Here is a 22974-nt window from a genome sequence, read left to right on the forward strand (position 1 = left end):
CGTATCCATTCCACACGGAAGACGAGATGGAGTAGCATGTCTGCCATTATAATTCAGTGTGTTGCTTTATCATTTTATTGGTTTTAGTTTTATTGGCCAGTCTAGTATCAAATTTGTTTTTAATGTAAAGATAAAGAAAATAAAAGTAAATGTCATAAAAAAACTAACCAAATAATAATTACGCGGGAATACATACGTATTGTTAAAAAGAAATGTAATAACTAAGAATAACAATAAATAAATAAAAAATAAATACCCAAATCCTCAATTATCAATATACAGATTCATACATCATGTTAAATTATGTTGGATAAGTGCCATTTTGTGCTGTATAACAAATAACATAATCTAATATACAAAGTACATATAAACAGCAGTTTACCACCTTCGTACAACAAATACAAAAATGTACTATCAATGAGAAAAGTACATACTTTCCTCTTTTAATTCCAGGTTTCTTGATTTATTTTCAATAAAATAAATATGTAAAATATTTGTAAGATAATTAAAACGCACACATGAATGAACAATGTGTAAATAAAGTAAAACAATTTAATGATGTTTCATCTAGGCTTGTGTGTATTTTTTTATGTGATTTGTCAGCAAACAGGAAATGCAGCATGCATTCAGTGTCACATGCCGAGGTCAGCACATTGTTCTCTGTGAGGAAAATTCCCTGGGTGAATGAAAGTCATATGACTAAAAGAGAAACCAAAACAATGCATGATGCTTTTGCTTATGTTGTTTTATTACCCACAGTTGAATTCAAAACGTTATATGGGATATTGTTGAAATATTTAAAGGACAACCGACACCATTATTTTGTTTCCTAACTGACATCAGAAAAACGTTTTATAGCATCTAAAATACCCAAAACACGCAGGATGATATTTTTAGTCAAATGCAAAACACCAATAAAAACGACTTAAAGTGTCTAAAAACTACTTCAATTTGAAACCAGAAGTGGCCAGTTTCAGAAGGTCCCGCCCCCTTGTTCGTGGTGTCACGCCAAGACGTCTTCAAAACAATCAAAACAATGGCTTCAGATTCGGACAAGATGCTTTCTTGTTACTCATCCAGTTATGAATATGATTCAAATAGTTCTGAAGAGGAAAGCATACATGTTTGCAATCGATTAAAGAATTTATTCCGTGTCATTTCGAGGCATCTGGAGAGAAATGTAGCACCCACAAGATGGCGACAAAGCTCTGTGGAAATGGGCTGATTTTTTTTCTCCTGGGATTTTTGTCAGCGAATATCAAATAGTAGCCATCACCATCGCATTACTTATGTGTTTTCCTTCTCATTTCGCCATCAACATGGATCAACACGAAGTTTTCAGACCAAACAAAGTACCGCAAAATGCATTGACGTGATGAAAGGACTGCTACAGTGTGTCCTTTCTCGGTCAGGGGCGTTCCTTCCGTGACGTGACGTGAGGATCGTCACCAACTCAAAAACAAGACTTCCGGAATATTCAGCGCAAGTCTTAAAACGTAAAATATCGCTATATGCGGTGGAATCTTTGTAAAATACGCTCAGTAGAAGTAGTTTGAAGCAATTTTCTTCTTGTCCTTCTTATTTTTTTTTCTTCTTCTTCTTATTTTCCTTTCGGCTTTCCACTTCAAGGGGTCGCCACAGCGAATCAGTGTCCTCCATCTTCAGAGGCTTGATCCGCATGTTTGTTTTGGCCAAGCTTTTACGTCGACTGCCCTTCCTGACACAACCCTCTGTATTTATCCGGGCTTGGGACCGGCACAAGAAGACTTGTGTCCCTTTGTGGCTTCTAGTTGTGTCATAGATGTTGATCAGAGCCCCCAAATTGGCATCTGACAGCAACATGTAGTAAAATGCATAGTACAGTAAAGGCCCATAGGAAATCCCCACATGGGTCATTGATTCGCGATGTCAGCTGTCTTCCAACTCAGGGTCCTCCGTCATGGGTTTCTGCATGACTGACGTTATGTCATTCACCTTCCCTACATTCATGGCACTATTAGATTGAGGCTCAGGCAAGGGAACTTGATCCAGACCATTATTGTTCAGAATCAGAATCAGAATCAGAATTCTGATTCTGATAAAGGTATTCTGATTGTTGTTATTGTAACCTTTATTCTTGATATTTCTGCTTCCTATCCGAACACTGGCACGCCCACTAGTTTGAAAAAAAAATCAATTCAGAATGTATAATAAGACAGTAGGGACACAAATACGTAAGAAAAATGAAAACATTGGACATTTCCTAATATGAAGAACTCAAGTATGGTCTAGGAACTTATAAAGTTTGTTCTTTCTCAGATTGCAAGTCTGTTTGTGTATTGTAATGTTTGTTACTGTGTTACACAAAAAGTCTATTTTTATCTTGTAATGTCTATTACTCTGTTACTAAATAGATTATTGGTCCCCACTCCGATATTTCTATCTATGATTGCAGCACGAAATCCTGGTACATTTTCTAAGTAAAGCCTTCACAATTATCCAATCGATGCCTCCTCAGCGGAGAATTTTATGTAATTTTTATTCTCACAAGGGGTGCAGGCATGCCAGAGCCTATCCCAACTGTCGTGGGATTAATGAGATACTGTATTCTAAAAAGACTCAATTGTCACCGTCAGAAACAATATATGTGGTTGTTTTAATTTTGCTCTTAATCGGCAAGCACCCCGGAGATCCAACTATTTGCGTATTAGTCGCCAAATAGCTTTCTCCATAAAGATTTGTGATTCAGGCTGACTTGTTTTACTTGAAAAGCTTACCTAACTTGACGTGTGTCACTGTCATCCATTTTCCCGAAATGGCACTTTCTGACAGTCGTGACAAGGATAAGCCTCCCGCGACACCGCGTCAAGTGTGGACTCTACATTCACACCACATGTCCCACTGTAAGGCAGCATTATGAAGCGAAATATAATTTATATCCATTTACACTTCTCATTAAATTCACGCATGGACTGCCTACAGTAGGTTAGTTACACCCGAGACTGGTTGGCAATCACTTGGAGGGTACATACAGACAAAGAAGCAATCAAACTCACAATTATCACATATATGGACAATTTAGAATCTTTAATGCACATGACAAACTGGTTTTTGGAATGTTGTATCTGAGTAGCTCACTGTCATGATCTGGTTGGCGACCAACGGGTGGCGCTGTCGGCCCCGCCTGCACCTGCACAGGTGCTGGTCGTCTTGATCAGTGGCGGACTGCCACGTTCGGATTGGCGACCAACGGGTAGTGACGTCAGCCCTGCCTGCAGCCTCGCAGGTGCGGGTCGTTTTAATCAGTGACACTAAAAAGGACTCCCGGCACGACCATCCGGTGTCAGTTCATTGTTTGTTGCATGCTTTGTTTGCAATTGCATGCATTGTATGCTGTGCATGTGTTTGTTTAACCTTGGCGGACTTTTACACTTGGTTTTCTGTTGATACTTCTTTCTGTTCAGATCATTTTGATGTTTTACATTTTGTTCCTGCTGACCTTTATTTTAATACAATTTGTCAAACAACCTCCTGCTCCCTCCTGCCTGCTTTTTGGGATCTGCACCCGCCATCACCACCTCGCAAAAGCGTGACACTCACAAGCATGGGGAAAATATGAAAATGTCACGCAGGAAGGCCACCACCTTTTTTTTTACCGAGGGGGTTAAAAAAAATTCTCATTGTAATATATTTTTTTACTTCATTGGTCTTGCTTCAATTCTTTGTCTTTACTCACATTCAATGGAAATATCAAGAAGTATTTTTTTTCATGGAGGAGAAAGGCTGCAAGTCTCAGAAATGGCCACTAAATGTCAGTATAGTGTTAATCTTTTATTGTGCCTTGTCTCTTATTCCAGCAAAATGACAGATGCAAGAGGGTCAGTTTGCATTCATACATTATTGTGGAAGAATACCACTGTAACCTATCTGTTATCTTTGTTTCTGATTTTCTACATGTTTATCCACAAAAAAAAGAATCTCGTAAAAATATACAATGACAGAACCAAAAGTACAAAATGCCAACAGTTTTTCCCCGTTACTTTATAACGCATTTACGGCGAGGGGGTTCATATGAACACAGATAAATTCATTTTCAAATGCATTAAGATTGTTTCTTGACTCACTAATTATTGTTTACTATGTATAATTAATTATATATTACGTTTTAACCTATTTAACTCTGTTTTGATTTTATTGTGATTTTTTTAAATGAATTTATATTTGTTCATATGAACACGCTCGGCCTAAATGAGTAAACCCAAAAAGAGAATAACAACATGTCCAGAGTGTGCCATTTTGACCTGCAATAAAATTAGGATATCTGCACTAATTAATTTCGACTGTTTTGATGGATTTACTATTTTATTAGTATTTAATAACAACATATGTTCTTTTTTTTAACCATTTGTTATTTCATTCCTGGCATGTTCAACTTTTTTCCCCCGATTAAAGTGCCAACAAAAGTGGGCGTAGTCCGTTTGATTTTGTGAAAGACTGCAGAATCATTCACCCTCATGTTTATTTCATAAGTCATTTTTCTTCTTTGTTGTAAGATGAAGAAATCAATGTACCTTGCAGAATGAATACCATATGGAACCAGGCAGTTTTATCTACTGAGTAGAAAAGCTCTGAAAGAAATGTCTTCGGGAAAGACCATCCATGTGTTATTATTTTTTTTCTCCAAGTCATTAAATGCTTCCTACGGTCAAATCATTGGAGAGAATATAATCATACCATCTGTGCTAGAGCCGGATGAAAGAAACACTATCCAACTGTGCGGTGCAACCTGAGGGGAGGCACACGGTTTTCACTTGTAAGGGCATTAAAAAATATGTTCAAATAAAGCCCACTAACAACAACATTGCCTTGTTTGCCTTGATAAAAAAAAACATTTGTTTACAGTACTAAGGTGTGTCTGTTGACTTCTTGAGGCCGACCTTTTAAGCTTTTTCCGCAGCCTGCAATCATTTAGATCAATTATCAGTGTTTGGGAGCCTTTTACTGAGCGAGTTGCTTGTTCTGTAGCCACAAAGGGACATATGTCTTCTTGTGCCGGTCCCAAGCCCGGATAAATACAGAGGGTTGTGTCAGGAAGGGCACCCGACGTAAAAGCTTCGCCAAAACAAACATGCGGATCAAACCTCTAAAGATGGAGGACATTGATTTGCTGTGGTGACCCCTTTGAAGGCAAAAGCCAAAAGGAAAAGAAGAAGATCAGTTTTGGAGATGCAAGAAAAAAAAAAAATCAGTCAGTTACCGGTAATCTCTCCGGATAACAAGTGAAATGTCACATAAAAATGTCAAACCTGTGTTTAGTGCTGTGATTCCTTGGAGATTACGTTTTAGTGAAAACACTACTTTAAACCATCAACAATGGATGTAGTCTACATGCTTGTGACAAAATTGTTATGGGGGTGTATAACAGACGGCGCAGTGTCATTGTCATTCAATGCATTTATTTCCAGTTTAAAATGTTTCCACCTCTGACAAGAAAATTGGCAGATTAAATGTCATACGCAAAAAAATGGCCATTCATTTGATCACGAGACATTTCAACATGTACAAAACTTGATACAACAGAGATCACACTCTTTTTTTCCCTTTCCCAACAAAATGACTTGTCGGTGAAACATTTCCCACCAGGCAACGAAGCCCTTCCTTTGCCATTTTTCAAATAATATACATTTCAAAGGCCATACACAGATTGTGTACATACGTACATACCTTTTCAACCAAATTGAAAACATTGAAATATTTTCCAGAATGTAAGTAAAAACATCTGTCATCATGGTTGAATAAGAATTAACCAATCACAATCATGGAGAGGTCAAATGAGAGTCCACACGCAGCCATCGTTTAAAGCGCTTCTGTTTTATCCCAAAAATGTTCATCTGTTCTGGTAGGCTTTTCCTGACATTTTTGTCACCACATCTTACAACACAAGCCTTGCCCATCAGAAAGCTTCCAAAGCATCAGATAGATCTCGTTGTTCAATGGTATAAGTCAGTAGAAGGGTACAAAGACTTTTGCCACCACTTTAAGAAGAAATCTTTTTTAACTGAGTTGTACATGTTGGAGATCAAATTAATGATACAAAAGGTTTTGAATTGATTGATGTTAAGACTGTATTTTACACACATAGACACATAAGAAATAGCATTTGGGGAATGCGTGGACTTTTTTTCATGTAATTGGCATAAGTCTCACCCACACTTACTGGCTTTGACGTAATCAAATAACCAACCATAAAAAAAACAAAAAACATTATTGCCTCGCTCCAAACCGATCCAAAATAATAACATCAATCTTTGAATCTCATTTGGGTTTCCTTACATAAAAAGTCCATGTAGTGTAGGGTAAGTGGTCCAGTAAACTGACTGCAGCACATACTGCGCTCCCATCTGTCATCCTCTCACTCCCGCTGCTTGTCAAACAGCAACGAATGCTTTATTCACAACCGCAAAACCAACACCAACACCTCGGAAAGGAAATATTCATGAATGTGATTTGTGACGATGACATTTGACACTGAAACGTGGAAAGGTTGCCGTCAGAAGGAGAATGTTCTGAAAAAGGGCTGACGTCACAAACTCTTGATCTGAAAATGTGAGCAAACATGAGCCGACAAACTCAAATCCTTCAAACACCCACAGTTGCAAATAGATGAATGGAAAACATCTTAAAGGACAACCGACATCACTTTTTTTCCCTAACTGACATCAGAAAAACGTTTTATAGCATCTAAAATACCCAAAACACGCAGTATGATATTTTTAGTCAAAGCAAAACACCAATAAAAATGACTTAAAAGTGTCCAAAATCTGCAAAAAATTGAGCTGCGGATTGGGCATTTTCAGAAAGTCCCGCCCCCAGTCATGACGTCACGCCAAGACGTCTTGCATTGCTGGAGAATCAAAACAATGGCTTCGGATTCAGAGAATATCCTTTCTTGTTACACATCCAGTTATGAATATGATTCAAATAGTTCTGAAGAGGAAAGCATACATGTTTGCAATCAATTAAAAAAATATTTTGTACCATTTTGACATTGGGGGTAAATGTATCACCAAAAAAAGAGGCAGAAAATGGCGACCGAGCTCCTGTGAGGAATTAATCAGCCCGTTTCCACAGGCTGATAAATTCCTGATATGGAGCTTGGCCGCCCTCTTCTGGCACTTTTTGGTGCAACATGACGTTTTCAGACCAAACAAGCACAGCAAAATGCATTGACGTGATGGAAGGACTGCGACAATGTGTCCTTTTTTTTTCGGTCAGGGGCGTTCCTTCAGTGACGTCACGTACGGACTCGTCACCAACTCAAAAACAAGACTTCCGAAATATTCAGCGCGAGTCTTAAAACGTAAAATATAGCTAGATGCGGTGGAATCTTTGTAAAATACGCTCAGTAGAAGTCATTTGAAGCCATTTTACAAATTATGGACACAACTTGTCCGGAGACGTCGGTTGTTCTTTAAGGATGGGGAAAACAAGGCATTGATGTATTTTTTTTTTTTAGAACTGAAATCTACAGAGACAATGCTAATAATTAAAAAAATGTGACAGTGTGTGTGTGTTTGTCTGTGTGTGTGTGTGTGTGTGTGTGTGTGTTTTGCGGGGAGGCTTTTCTAGTACAAGATAATCATCAACTCAGACAAAAAGATGAAACAGAAATTGCCCTTTCATCTTGATGTGTATTGATGTCACGTCAGAAAACAATAATAGTATAACATATACTTGCTTACACATTTGTATACTTTCCCTCTGGTGCAGGACCATTAAGCATACACGTTTAAACAACAATTCATTTCTATTCCATGTCTCTTTTTAAATACAGTGGAACCTCCAAAGTGAAATATGTTGGAATTTGACTCTGAAAATATTGGCTTTGCTCAAGAGTCTCCATAAGTGTGGTCAGTCAATCTTCGGATTTATTATTTTTTTTCTATTCGGTTTGAAAGGGGAGTAAAAGAAGCTATTTAAAAACAAAACAGCAAAACCCTTCACTAAATTGCCATGGTGGGGTGAGGTTCAATCTGGACCGTTCCTACAACTGACTACTTAGGCAACATAGGCTTAGTTATGCTGATGAGGTGATACCAGATCAAATGCAATCAGGCCAGTCGTAGACCCCATACTCAGGCAGGAGATAGAAGTAATCGGTCAGGACAATAGAAGTAATCAGTGTAGCCGGCGGAGTAGTCCTCTGCTCCCCCCAACCTGCGAGCAGGCACTAATCATAGCAGTGTCAGGCATCGCCACATCTGGACAGTAGGGAGATATATAGGCCCAAAACTACCAGGAAAAGATTGTAGTTCGCTGACGAAGCCTCTTGGATAAGAAGCGAAACGTCCGACACCTTCAAAGAAGTACAGATGACGGCTGAAGAAACCTTCTCATCAATGGACCACTCCTGTATGACTGAGAGCTTACACAGATGTATTCTATTCGGAAGGTTAACACTGTTGGCAAAGATGAAATAATGTCATGATAAGTCATGACCATTCGGCAAGATGTGGAGCTTATTGCAACTTTGTGGCTGCTCAGTACAATATGGCTGAACTTCCTTCACAACAAGCAGCAGTTTGGCAACTAGATAACAGTGTTTCAAAAAAGAGCCTTCAAATTATTTATTGCCACTCACAGTTAACGTTTCTAATATACTTCTGTCTTTCCTTTCCTCTTCCTTTCATAACTTTGCTGCTGTGTTACTTCCGGGTAGAGTGAACGCTGGCGCGAATGGCTGCCGCTGCTCACCCGCACACAAAAAAAAAATCCAGTGACTGTAAAGTGTCCTTGAGAGTTTTGAAAGTCACTTAGAAATTAAATGTATTATTATAAATATGAAACAACCAGAATTGCACATTGTGTATTTAAAATAACAACATAGCTTTGTCTTCTGAACGTTATTTTATCTTAATGCTAATGTCAGTGCCATCTGACTGTCATCACTGGATAGCTCTGGGGCGATTGTGCTTTTTTGTGCCTGTCATGGGCAGCATTTTCACAGCCCCGCTATGTTCAGCAGAAATGTTGGTGCTGTTCGACAGTCTGCAGCTGGTGGATGCATGGATTGAGGAGCCCGCGATTAGAAGAAAGAAACATTAGTGTAGAGCGCCGATGCGTATGTCTGTCTGATGCGGAACTGTCGCGGCTTGGAATTGAAGCGGATTTACATGGGACAGGAGATGTTAGACAATCTCTTTTCGTCAATGGATGCTACAGATTCGTGTTTACTGTCAATATTTAGCTTGTAGCAGACGTGCACATTTCACCATTACATCCCTGATCCACTGGTGAAAAGGACTCCACTTTCATCGAGAACTGCTTCAGACAACAAACACAGCAAAGAGCATACAGAAAGCGCTTCAGATTGAATTGACTGTCTTTTGTGTTTTTGTGTTCTGTCACATTATTTGTTATTTAGCTTTTGTTGTTGTTTTGACTTCAAGATGGCGCCGCGCGAGTGCCTGGCTTTACTGCAGATCTTTTATTTGGATTTTCTACTTCTCCCTTTCCTTTCCTCTTACCTTTCATCACTTTGCTGTTGTGAAATATACATTTCTCCACTGCGAGACTAATAAAGGCTAATCCAATCCGATCCAAACAATGCAAAACTTCATATTCCGGCCGACGAATAGCATCAGTCTTTAAGGATAAACTTGATCACAAAAGATGGAGCAACACATAGAGACAGATAATATTAGTGCTTCAAGGCAAGTATTCATTAACTCTGCAAAGAACACTTAGTATTGCTGTGGTTTAGGAAATTGAGAAGTCACATTTCCCATGTATATCTATACGCCCGTGTTATGCTGCCCTCAGGTGTCAAATTCACACATCAGAAGTAGCAGCACAAAGGCGATTAAAGAAAAACGCGTCAAAAACGGTTTCATTTTTTATAATGATGTTACATTGTTGTTTCTGTGCCTTTTTATGTAAAGGATCCACTTTAAAAAATGCTATTTATATAAGAGTACATATTTTGGGGGTGTGAGGGGCTTCATACCTTTGATTTCTGGAAGCAATGTTTTTCCTTGGACGACTAGCATGTCAATCTCACAGCGCAGAAGTGCAGGGTTCGATTCTGGCTGGAGTTTGCCTGCCTGGATTTTCTCTGGCTACTCTGGTTTTCTCCCACATTCCAAAAACATGCTCGGCAGGTTAATGCAAAACTCTCAATTGTCCCGAGGTGTGATTGTGAATCTAAATGGTTATTTATCGACCTGGCAACCAATTCAGGGTGTGCCCTGTTTACTGCCCGAAGAGAGCTGAGATAGCGGATTCAAAAATGGGTCGATATTTTTCTTTATTAATCTATAAAATGTTTTCGAATTTATACAGTAATGCCCAAAGGTAAGCAGTTTGTTGATCAGTTAAAAAAACATAGGTGGCAAATCCAGGCCTCGTAAAAAGCGTGCCAGTTTGGCTTTTGTCACAGATGCTTTGATTCATCTTGCTGTTTTTCTTCTTTCTGTATCTCGACTTATCACCTCTGCAAAACAAAGACAAAATACATGACTGACAACGTGTCAGTTGTTCGTATCTTTGAATCTAGGATGGACATTTAAAACAGTAAACTCAGAAAATGTATTTTGAGTTAGAACAACTGTGATGGCAACCTGCAGAATGGAATGCTTTCGACTTGAAAGGTTCCACTGTATATCAACAACATTGAGGGTTATCTTAATATTGCACTTGTGAAAGTAAAAGACAACATCACAACTCAAACATAATCAGTCGTCATGCACCAAAAGTGGCCCCTTTCATAGACATCAAATAATAACGAAAAATAAATAAAAAATAAATAACGTGAATTATTTACAGATTGTAAGAGTGAATGTGGCATGCAACAGTTTACATCTACTTTTTAAAAATGTTTCTTTGATTTTGATGACATTCATGTTTTTTTTCCCTTTTTTTTTAAAACAAAGCAGCTCGTGCTTTGTTTTTCGGACAAGAACTACATATGGAAAACAATCAAGGCAGCGATGAAATGATGAAAAAAACAGCATTAGAAGAATTTTAAGACACCAAAAGAGACACCAGGAATCAATGTCCGCACAATGTCCGTACAGCAGCCATTTTAAAATTTGGGTTGAGGTCTCTTGACCTGGGGGAAATGTATCCAAGGATATGCGCTCATGATCCTTTTTACGAACAAGCCTTAGAAAGTTTTCTATATTTGACACAAAAGAAAATCGCAATAAATTGTGATGCTATTAGAATAAAGTCCCATTTAAAAAAGTAGCTCTCTTTACATACAAAAGCAATGTTGCTGTAAAAGCGTTTGGGGGAAAACATATTTTTAACAACTTGCTGCTTTATTCTTTGAACCAGTTATTCCAAACCACCTAAGCAGTATAGTATCCCCGTGAGATTATAAAGTATGTTGTGAACATATATCCAATTTCCTTTTATTTACTGCAAATAATGGATTGTATTTTTTTCATCTACTGTATTTACGGCAGCGACATATCGTGACATCTTAAACTTCTTTTATTCTATGATAGATGGTACAATGTTCCATTTGTTGCTTTTCATATAAAAATAATTGCATCAATAAAATTCCACCATCATTGCTTAGGTACATACGGTATACAAATGTACTTTTGGGGGTATTTGTTTTGTTTGCCTTGGCCCAATAAAGGTTGAGAAATGCTGTTCTTCAGATGGGATTATATAAAAAATGCTTCATTCCAAATTAACGTGACTTTCATCCTTGAGGGATGTCAGAGTTGTGATGATACCTCACAACCAAACATGGTCGTTTAACTGGCCTACAGCGAAAATTGGCATTAGTAATTTGTGTCGGATATGATTTTGTTTTATGCCGTTTTCCATAATTACAGTAGATATGCACTTTTTTGAAACATATACTATGTATTTATTTATGGGGAAATATTTTGCAGACTGGGCCCCAGATTGAGAACACATGTAATAAAGGAGAAAAAAGTGCACACCAAAAAGCTGAAGAACACATTAATGATGATACGATTCCACTCACAAATAAGGTCGTTTGGGATATGAGGTCAAATTTCAGGATGAACCTTAAAGTGCACAATAACCTATCCAGGTGATCGTAGCTCGATTTGATTAGATTAACCTTTATTAGTCTCACAGATGAGAAATTCACAATTCATAGCAGCAAAATTATCAAAGGAAGAGGAAAGGAAAAAGAAGTTGGAGAACAAAATACAGGAGCTGCTGTAAAGGCAGCCACTTTCGAGTCAGCATCTTGAAGTCAAAAGTAATTGAGACAATTTATGCTCATCGAATCCTACTTGTCAAGTGCTAAAAAATGTGAACACTTTTGAAGGTTTGATTTAATACCAATTAAGGCCAAGACTTACAACTAATAATAATAGAATTTATTTCTAAGCGCCTTTCAAAACTCTCAAGGACACGGGATATGAACATTTAAGGGTCAACTGTGGAGTATATCGAGCATTTTTTGGTTCATTATGAAATTTCACTCATATGCAAAATCAAACGTTACAGCGACTAGCGTATAGTGACATTGTTTTCAGTTTATGACATCACCAGCGAGACACTTGGCTCGTATAGTCCTCAGTGGTGCTTGCAAAGTCATTGTCCAATTTCTCCTGGCTTTTCAAAACTTCCATCCTGCGCCTGGGCAGCCACGGCCTGCCTTGCTGCCGCTCGTGCATCCAACGGCGTTCCTCGCGCCTCTTCAAGCGCACCTCCCGGCGCTCCCTTTGCCGACTGAACTGAAAACGCTGCAGGAACAGGTCCTTGGCGTACTCGTACAGCTGCACGTCTAGGAAGTTGAGTTCCTCGATGCGTCGTCGCACGGGCTCGCTCAGGTCCACGTTGGCCGCACGCGTACTGTTGATCTGCGTGAATGGGGAGATGAAGCGCAGGCTGAACGTCCGCTCGAAGAGATACTGAGTTTTGCGCTGGAACTCCGTTAAGCCGTAGAAAGCCATGTTCTTCAGGTTGCTCATGGCGCTGCTCAGCAGGATATGGTCGCGCTGGGACTCGTTCATGGAGGATAGATTGTAGCAGCCCACCAGACTCAGATCGGACAGCATGCGCACTTGCCGGTTGTTGGCCAGGTTGGAGGGGCATCCCATGAAGTCGACCAGGGAGACGCCCGACCAGTCCTCACCATTGTAGCAGGTGGGCAGTTCGTCCTGTGTGGGCGAACGTCCGTCGCACATGTGCAAGGCCGTTTTCCAGGTGGCGCCGCGCTGCACGTGTTTCCACTCGCTCAGGTAGCGGGAGACCGGGTCGCGCAACATGGTGATGTAGTAGAAATTTCTGAAGGCAAGACAAAAACAAACCGTGCTGTGAGCGAGCCGGTGTCAGAGATGCATGCCGCGTCTGGGAGATGGTGATGCGTGTCTTGACGGCGTCACACTGATCAAGGTTGGGGAAACAAACGAGGAATTGTAGTAGAAGCATGTCTGAGGTTAACACGTTATCATCTGTGACTGGATAACAAATATCTTGATCGGATAAAACAGTTCTTACTGCTTGTCCTTGCCAAGGAAAATTTTGATGAGGATTATTGGAGTATCAACGATTACAAAGAATGATATATATTACAAAGAATGAATATAAGACAAACAGACAGGGTAAAAAACATGTCAATTGGGTTCCCGTTTCATTCATTCATTCATTCATTTATTCATGCATTCATTCATTTATTCAACAAAATAGAGACCATGGAATGTAGTGTGTAGCGTAAAGACAGTTGCTCGGTTAGCTAAGTTTAGGAGGTGTTTTTACAATTTTATTCAAAAAGAGCCTTCAAGCGGGGCACTTCAACTCTCACTGGAGCATTTCGCAGTCGAATGTGAAGTGGTTGGGATGATAATCAGGAGATCTTGCCCCAAGTGGAGGAGTTTAAGTATCTTGGCGTCTTGTTTACAAATGAGGGTACGAGGAAGCGATAGATCGACAGGCGGATCGGTGCGGCGTCTTCTGTGATGCAGACTTTGTACCAATTTGTCATGGTGAAGAAGAAGCTGATCCAAAAGGCAAAGATCTCAATTTACCGGTCGGTCTACGTCCCAACCCTCATCTATGGTCACGAGCTATGGGTTGTGACCAAAAGGACGAGATCATACAAGCAGCCGAAATGAGCTTTCTCCGTAGGGTGTCCGGGCTCTCCCTTAGAGATAAAGTGAGAAGCTTGGTCATCCGGGAGGGGCTAAGAGTCTAGCTGCTTCTCCTCCACATTGAGGAGAGCGAGATGAAGTGGCTCGGGCATCTGATTCGGATGCCTCTAGGATGCCTCCCTGGTGAGGTGTTCTGGGTACGCCCCACTGGCAGGAGACCCCGGGGACGACCCAGGACACGCTGGAGAGACCATGTCACCCAGCTGGCCTGGGAACGCCTTGGGATCCACTTGGAAGAGCTGGAAGAAGTGGCTGGGGGAAGAGAGAAGTCTGGGCTCCCATACTGAAGCTGCTGCCCCCGCAACCCGACCTCGGATAAGCGGCAGATAATGAATGGATGGATGGAGAGTCTAAAAGAGACAACAGTAACCAAAAAAATGGAGCGCTGTAGCAAAGAGGAAATTGCGTCAGAGAACACTTCAGCGTCCAGACCTAAAGCGTCGTAACAGGATAAGTTAGCTGTAAATGATACTTTTATTCCTTTTCTATGTATTTCCATGGCTATGTTAAATTTCCAAGACAAGACTAAGGGTTCTGCAAGAACAAATTGAAAAAAAAATGGAAAAGTAACTTGTAAAAATAAACAAAGTGTAATGGTTTACATCACTCATAAAGGACACAGCATTAATTGATGTTTGGTTGTTCCAAAGTTGAACATCGCTCTTGATGAAGAAGTGAGTGAGTGAGTGAGTGAGTGAGTGAGTGAGTGAGTGAGTGAGTGAGTGAGTGAGTGAGTGAGTGAATGGTTGTTGGCAGATGCCTGCTGTCAGCGGCTCCTCCTAAAGTTTCACAGACGCAGCCACATTTGGCTCGTGTGCTCGGGGACTTGAAAGGTATTCAGAGGGTGTTGTCTGAGTGCACTCGGCGGCCCAAAGGTCACCAGTGTGCACCATCAGCGTCAGCCCGCATCAGGCTCAGGCATCTCTGTCTTGAGTGATGCCAATGTAAACTTTCTTTGTCCCTTTTTTCTGAGCCACTCTAGCGTGTTCTGGAAAGACTACGATGGGTTTGACATCAATGTTTCTGTGAAATCAAGTCACATTGTCTCAGTCAAGATTTCCCAGTCCCAGAAGCGTTGCTGACGAGGAGCTGAACTTTAAAACAGGATGGGAGCCCATCTAAAATGAGTACAGAGGTCCGTATGGATGTAGGCCTTATCTGACAGGTATCACACTCTCGTCCACGAGCTGTTTTCGTGCAGGAATGACTAAACCCGGTCCTCAAAGGCCAGAGATGAACATGCCTGTTTTATACAATAAATTTGGATCGGTAGAGAGCTTTCACAACAGAATATAGCACAACACGTAATATAAAACATCGACAATAATGTCTCGCTCCTCCGACACATTTGATTTCAAGTGTTAAGATCATCAGCAAGCTCTGCGGGAGCCTGGTAATAATCCTAATGATCAGAATGAGGTGTGTTGGATAAGAGACATTTTAAAAATATCTACGTCCTCAAAGGAGCAAAATTCATGTCCTTGTTCAAACACTAAACTGGTGCCTGAATTTTTAATAGGCAATGGCAGCTTCGAGTATGTGCAATACATGCGGCGGCACCGGGCGGCATTCCACTGAAATCATTTTCTATTAAGAACATAGCATGTAAATTATTGCAGTTTCTCTGGTTTATTCAAAGACTGATACAATTATGTGTGAGATTATCGATCTTTATAACAACCTCTGTATTTTGGGGGGAGGAGCTGCAGTTTGCTGATTGTTGGGTGAAAACGACTGAGTGTCATGGCTGCATGTGGATGTTCTTGCTTTGCAAAATGGTGCAAATTAACGGACACCCAAAGATCCCTCTTCTATTTTGTTGCAGTGACTTCAAGACACAATTAATCAACAACCAATTCCGCACAATAATTGGATTTTGCAATTTTGTGATTACACTTCACCGATTGTTGTATCAATCAAAGAATTCCAAAGGTACTTCAGAGCAAATCAATGAGTAAATGCTGTCAGGTTCTGAGCACAGAGAGAACACCGATAATATACAAACCAAAATTCACAAGCCCAAAAATTGAAATACAGTGGGATCTTGGCTTACGAACTTAATTGGTTCCCAGACAGAGTGTGTAAGACGAAAAGTGTGTATCCCAAAAATTAATTTCCCATAGGAAACCATTAAAATTAGAATAATCCGTTCCCAGGTCCCCATAAAACATAATTTTCTACTTTCTAATTTTCTAAGCCTTAAAACTACACAACATATACCTTATTTTATGTATAATAAATGTGCCATAGTATTATCATTAAAGAAATAAACTGTACGGTACAATAAAGTCATTTTATTTACCTTTGTGATGGTCGTTAGTGGCTTGATGGAATGGAGTCCTCAGCATTAAACACTTGATGAGGAACATAGGCTTCTTTCACCATCTTGAGGAATGATCCCTTGTAGGTGCTTTTCTCTGTGATAATTGTATCTAGTTTTTCATCAATTGTGATCTGTTTAGCTGGGTTGATATCTTTTTGCATCAAGTGTACAGATGACTTGTGTGGGTTATTTTTGGAGCCTGATTGATGGGATATTTAACCTTCCAGTCTACACTCTATCAAAGTTGAAATTGGTCCAAATTTCACTGTTTTCTATCAATTTTCTCGCCATTTTACTTGTCTTTTTCCCCTTTTCTTTTTTTTTGTTTCAAGCTCTATCCTCTCCTTTTCATGTGTGTGTGTGTGTTTTCTTTTTCTCTCTGTCTGCCTGTCTCTTTAATGTTTAAGTCCCCCCCCCCTCCCGCAGTGCTGGGTTCTTGACCAATCACGTGACTTTAACCGACAACGCCATTTTGTTTTTGAGAGAACGGCCTCACTCTGTCTTTGTCTGTAACCTGATCCCCCACTGCTGCGTTCTTGACCAATCACGTGGCTTTAACCGACGACTAGGGGCGGTGAACACATCACTCATTGTGGCAGGTCCGTGTGTATCCCGAAATATAGTTTATATGCCAAGGTAAAAATTTCATAAATGTAACGTTCGTAAACCGAAAAGTTCGTAAGCCAAGGGGTTCGTAAACCGAGGTCTCACTGTAAATAAAAAAGAACAACGACAATAGAAGAGCGAATATGAAACATATTGAGACGTCTACAATAGAACACTTGAAACACAACAGCGAACAATGTCAACAACCCGACAAGAGACAAGGACGCTCGCGCTGCGGTCCTTAAATAGATGGCAGGCTTGATTGGTAAACGCGGAACAGGTGTGCCTGCTGGAAGGAAACGCCCTTCACTCCAGCTGGAGCTGAAAACAAAACAGACATGACAAATGTCATTTCCTGAAGGGAGGAATATTACTGTCATGAGCAATTTGGTGGACTGGCATGTATGCACACGCGAACACGAACAGCGCTTTGCTCCGGAAAGTGACTCCTATGTCGCAAGTACCCGATCCAAATGATAATGTTTTATTCCCAAGCAGCATCAGGGCAACAGACAACAGCTTATTACTAGCCCATATTTAGCCCATAATGGCGTTGCACCCTGCCTATCAAAGAGAATAAATGAGGAAGACTGTCGGCATTTGCAGTCAGAGTCATGTCTACTGTTAATATTAATAAATAAATAGAGAAATTATTGTTTTACAAATTGTGCTTCTTTCAGAGTCAACTGATTTCACAGGAAAATATGGCATAATATTCGATTTAGTTGACTTTTTTAATATTTTTCTCTGGACAGCATGCAATCAAACGATAAATTAAATACAGTGATAAGTCGGCTTACGAACGCTTTAGCTACCACAACTTTTCGCTTGACGAACATTAAATTTGTGAGAATATAATCTTGGCATACAAACTAGTTTTAGCGAAACACACGGAGCGCCACAATGGCTGGCGGACTAGTTTTCGGCGGAAGAACACCAAAACACACAGCGACAAATGGCGACCTCCTGTGGCCACCTCCGTTTCCACAGGGTGATAAATTCCTTATATGGAGCTTGGACACCCTCTTCTGGTGGCTTTTGGGTGCAACACAAGGTTTTCAGACCAAACAATACAGCAAAATACATTGACGTGATGGAATAACTGCTACAATGTGTCTTTTTTTCGGTCAGGGGGCGTTCCTTTAGTGACGTCACGTACGGACTCGTCACCAACTCAAAAACAAGACTTCCTGAATATTCAGCGCGAGTCTTAAAACGTAAAATATAGCTATATGCGGTGGAATCTTTTTAAAATACGCTCAGTAGAAGTCATTTGAAGCCATTTTACAAATTATGGACACAACTTGTCCGGAGACGTCGGTTGTCCTTTAAGGGAAGGAGACACCCATGTGAAAGCGATTACAATGATCCGTTGTAATGTTGAGGTTCGCCGCTGGAGATCCAAACAGACCTGACAAGTGAGATGACTTTCTCCAGCCTCACTTGACTTGTGCCCTTCTTCTCTTCCTCTTCCTTGTCCGGCACACATTAGTGTTCCCAATGGATCTATAACCTTTTCTCAAAGGTTGTCACATTAATCACGCCGCTGAATTCACTTGTCAATCTGCTCATTCGCTCTTGTCTCTAGTCGTCAAGTCCCTCATCCTGTCTCACCCCACAAGTCCCCCTTCTCTCTCTCTCTCTCTCTCTCTCTCTCTCTCTCTCTCTCTCTCTCTCTCTCTCTCTCTCTCTCTCTCTCTCTCTCTCTCTCTCTCTCTCTCTCTCTCTCTCTCTCTCTCTCTGTCTGTCTCTCTCTGTCTGTCTGTCTTTGTCGCTGTCTGTCCGTCCGACCGTCTGTCTCTCTGTCTCTCTCTCTGTCTCCCCCCCCCCCCCCTCTCTCTCTCCTCTCCCAGGTGGTCGTCCACCCGAGGCCTGTAATAACCACCATCACTCTCTTCTTTGCCTCAAAGACTTGCTTGTTCTGTGAGGAACTTGATGAGAGCCCGAGGAGACGCGGCGGTAGAGCTGATTTTATCTTGGCGGACAATTTCAGGTTAAGATAATGTTCTATTTTTAAGAGCACAGCACCAAAGACTGAAAGTTAACTGCCGCAAGGCGCTCCCAAGGACACTAGAAAAAAGCTTGGTGGTCATGAGTCGATGGAAACACGGGGTTAGTGAGCGTGAATGTCATGAAGACATGAACTTGTCAGCTACATGGCCATTGGGTCGCAACGGTGGTGCGCACCCGATGCACCGAGACAAGATCTGAGTACAACATCTGATAACCGGATAATCTTGGGTCAGAGTGGGCATAAGAAGGCTAGTCCAGTGATTATGACGCCATGATAATATGGAAAAGTAATTTCTGTGTGTTTTGCTCTTAAATACTGGTCTCTCTGGTCATATGGAATCCTTACACCTCTAACTTCATCCTATCAGAAGGCCCCAAAAATGTCACTTTTGTTCAACCAGTTCAATTGCTTTCGTTAAGGAGAGTAACACAAAGAAGTCATCTGTAACTTTAAAATAAATGACAGCCCCACATGTGACGGACCGATTGCATTATGTGAATGACATAAATATGCACATGCACACCTTGTCTAGAAGCAAAAAAAATCAAGGATAATTTTGGGTTTAAAAATGGCCCGCGGCCCGGTATCCAATTAGACTACAGAAGATCTACTTTTATTCTGTGCAGAGATATACTCAAACCCCAAGCAGAACACTAACAATAAAATGACCTCAACACGAAGCAGCAAGTGGCAGAATCAATGACTATTCATGCTTTACATGTAATTCTCTTTCTGCACTGCGACCTTGCAGCCCAGTTTTGAAAGTAAGTACAGTATTACAATGCTGTTAATTTAAATATATGTCAGGGGATTGAAAAATATGCTGGTTGGCAATGCTTCAAAGTTTTTTTTTTCAAGAAGCAATCGATAAGCCACTTTTTGGGTCAGACTAATTGTCGATTTTTATTTAAATAGTCCAATCAGGTAAAGCCATTCTTTCAACTGTTCCGGTAGTATAATGATTTCAGGGGATTTGTTACATTCATTCCATACAAAGAAGCAAGGCAAGGGAGACAACAGGAAATAATCAGCTCACAGCTTTCTTCCTCTACTCTCAAAGTCAGAGGAAGTTTCAATTTACGGCTCCCTAGGAGAGAAAGAAATCACCTTTTTTTGCTTTCATCCGCCAGCGGATGAAATCCTTTATTGCATATTAGTTACTTCTTGTCCACAGCAGTGCCAAGGACAAAAGATGTCAACCTTGTCTTTTTTTTAATTTGAGAAAATCAGGCATTTTGTTTGTCCTTAACTCATCCACTGCCAGACGATGTGAAGAAATGTGTCCACTCCAGTGCCAAGGCTTTTGTCATTTTCACTCAAATTGCAAGACTAAAGAATAATATTGAGTTTTAGGACTACATGAACATTAAATAACGCGTTTAATAAAAAAACAGTTAATTCCTAATACAATACATTGATTTATATCGCGCTTTAAAGGACAACTGACGTCTCCGGACAAGTTGTGAAAAAAAATGAAATGACTTGCGCTGAATATTCAGGAAGTCTTGTTTTTGAGTTGGTGACGAGTCCGTACGTGACATCATTAAAGGAACGCCCCTGACCGAAAAAAAGACACATTGTAGCAGTCCTTCCATCACGTCAATGTATTTTGTTGTACTTGTTTGGTCTGAAAACCTCGTGTTGCACCAAAAAGCCGCCAGAAGAGGGCGACCAAGCTCCATGGAAGGAATTTATCAGCCTGTGGAAACGGGCTGACTAATTCCCTACACGGCTTTGTCGCCGTTGTCTGCCTCCCTTAGGTGCGACATTTCCCACCCTTGATGCCTTAAAATGACACGGAATAAATTATTTAATCAATTGCAAACATGTATGCTTTTTTCTTCAGAACTATTTGAATCATATTCATAACTGGATGTGTAACAAGAAAGCATATTCTCCGAATCTGAAGTCATTGTTTTGATTCTCCAGCAATGCAAGACGTCTTGGCGTGACGTCACGAACTGGGGGCGGGACTTTCTGAAAATGCCCAATTCGCGGCTCCATTTTTAGATTTTGGACACTTTAAGTCATTTTTATTGGTGTGTTGCATTTGAATAAAAATATCATACTGTGTGTTTTTGGTATTTTAGATGCTATCAAAGGTTTTTCTGATGTCAGTAAGGAAACAAAAAAGTGACATCGGTTGTCCTTTAACTACAGCTGAAGCTATAACAAAGCGCTAACATAGACAAAAGGCAAATGCTGCCCCCTCGTGGAAAGGAAAAAAATATTGCCAGCGGTTTTACCAGTGCTTTATCGACACCTCTGCAAGAAAAACTAAAACCCAAACAAATTTCGGGATGGCGCTCCACGATATATTTTAAATTCTCGAATAAATTCGGGGATGGCAGTGAATGAGTTACATTCTAGCAATTTGAACAAAAATAACATTAAAGAATTCCGCTAAGGCAACACATCCACATAGGCCTATGGAGCTAAGCATAGCTCACAATGATCAGAGTCCTCAGCCTCCTTGATAAGGTCTATTCAGGAATACTGATGGTCCGTCGGCGAGTTGAGTCTCATATTTGAGAGAAGCAGTGTGGTTTTTGTCTAAGCCTTGGAACAGTGTAACAACTCTCCACCCACGGCAAGGTCTGAAAACGTTTCATTTAAATGTTTTTTCGTATGTGACAACAACGAATTTCACACAGTGTCAATATTGTTTTTGATTTGGGAAAAAAATAAGCAAAACAACCCAATATTATTCAGAGAGAGTTCAATCACTCATCACAGACATGCCTAGCTGTCATCACATTACACATGCGCAAGCACTGATGTAACTGTCAACGCACAGAAAGCGCCAGGCAAATTGGCTTCATTACATTTTAACTATTTTCCACTTGAGACAAGAGCGCGCACCGCCGCTCCATCTCATCACGCGGCTGTGAGCGTGAATCGTTCCTCCCCTGCCGACTTCAGTAACATTCGGTCGCTCTGCTGCTTGACATTCATGGCGTGCGCCGTTTTCATTTTGCACAAAAATCGCTGCATATGACGCCAATTTAGCGCTCTCATTAAAAAGACATAACTGCCTGTGAATGTAATGGCATTTCCAAGGGAAAGATCGAGCTTGTTGAGTGTTAAAATTGCATCTTAGAAATGGTGATACGCTTCAAAAAGTGGGAAGGTGCGCGCCTGGCTCGTCTGATAGCCAACAGCAAATGTGTCACACACTTTCAGATGATTGTCATATATCTGGCAACAAATCATATATTTTGTGGCCTGCCAAATTAAAGTCATCAAATGGGTAAATGGCTGTCGGCTTTTGGTGACTCGTTTTAAGCTGTGTATGTCATCAAATTGTCAATCTATAAAAGGGTTGATGACTGTCGTTGCAGAAAAAATATTTATAAACATAAATATCTAAGTTTAATTGGTCCAACGATGGTTCATGGTAACAATTGCCTGGAAGTACTTTTATGCCTCAACGTAAAAGTGACTGAACTTTAAAGATTTTCAGAATATGAGCCATTATTTCATTATTTATGATTGTTTTTTGCTTTGACTTTTGAGTGCACACTTGAAGTGGAGTGAAGATGGGGATTGTTTATTGTCATTTTCAGTTGAAACTTTACTGTATTTAAAACAACTACAAAGCTTAGACCTTAGTTAACACTATTGCACTAAGCCATTGATATTTGAGCATACATGGTAAGGCAACACTTGTAGACAGACAATCTGACAGTCATAGATTATTTGATCTCTGTGAAGAAATCCCAAATCATACCTCGCTGCAATATGATTGCCTGAAGTGAGTACGAATCAGGTGGCCAACGAGCAAACAATAGAATGCGTAGTGCAAAGTGTGTCCATAATTTGTAAAATGGCTTCAAATACTTCTACTGAGCATATTTTACAAAGATTCCACCGCATATAGCTATATTTTACGTTTTAAGACTTGCGCT

General features: G+C 40.4%; 1 protein-coding gene across 1 annotated transcript in view; it reads right to left on the reverse strand.

The window, feature by feature from the left end:
* Positions 1 to 5418: 5418 nt before the first annotated feature.
* Positions 5419 to 22974, reverse strand: part of hs6st3b (heparan sulfate 6-O-sulfotransferase 3b) — a 74581-nt gene continuing 57025 nt past the window's right edge. The window contains exon 2 of the mRNA XM_089003333.1: positions 5419 to 13260. Within this exon, the coding sequence (XP_088859459.1) occupies positions 12516 to 13260 (745 nt within the window). The 3' untranslated portion in view covers positions 5419 to 12515. The remainder of the gene's footprint in view (positions 13261 to 22974) is intronic.

The sequence above is a fragment of the Hippocampus bargibanti genome, linkage group LG08, assembly GCF_051943395.1.
Source record: "Hippocampus bargibanti isolate YZ-2025 linkage group LG08, ASM5194339v1, whole genome shotgun sequence".
Classification (NCBI taxonomy): domain Eukaryota; kingdom Metazoa; phylum Chordata; class Actinopteri; order Syngnathiformes; family Syngnathidae; genus Hippocampus; species Hippocampus bargibanti.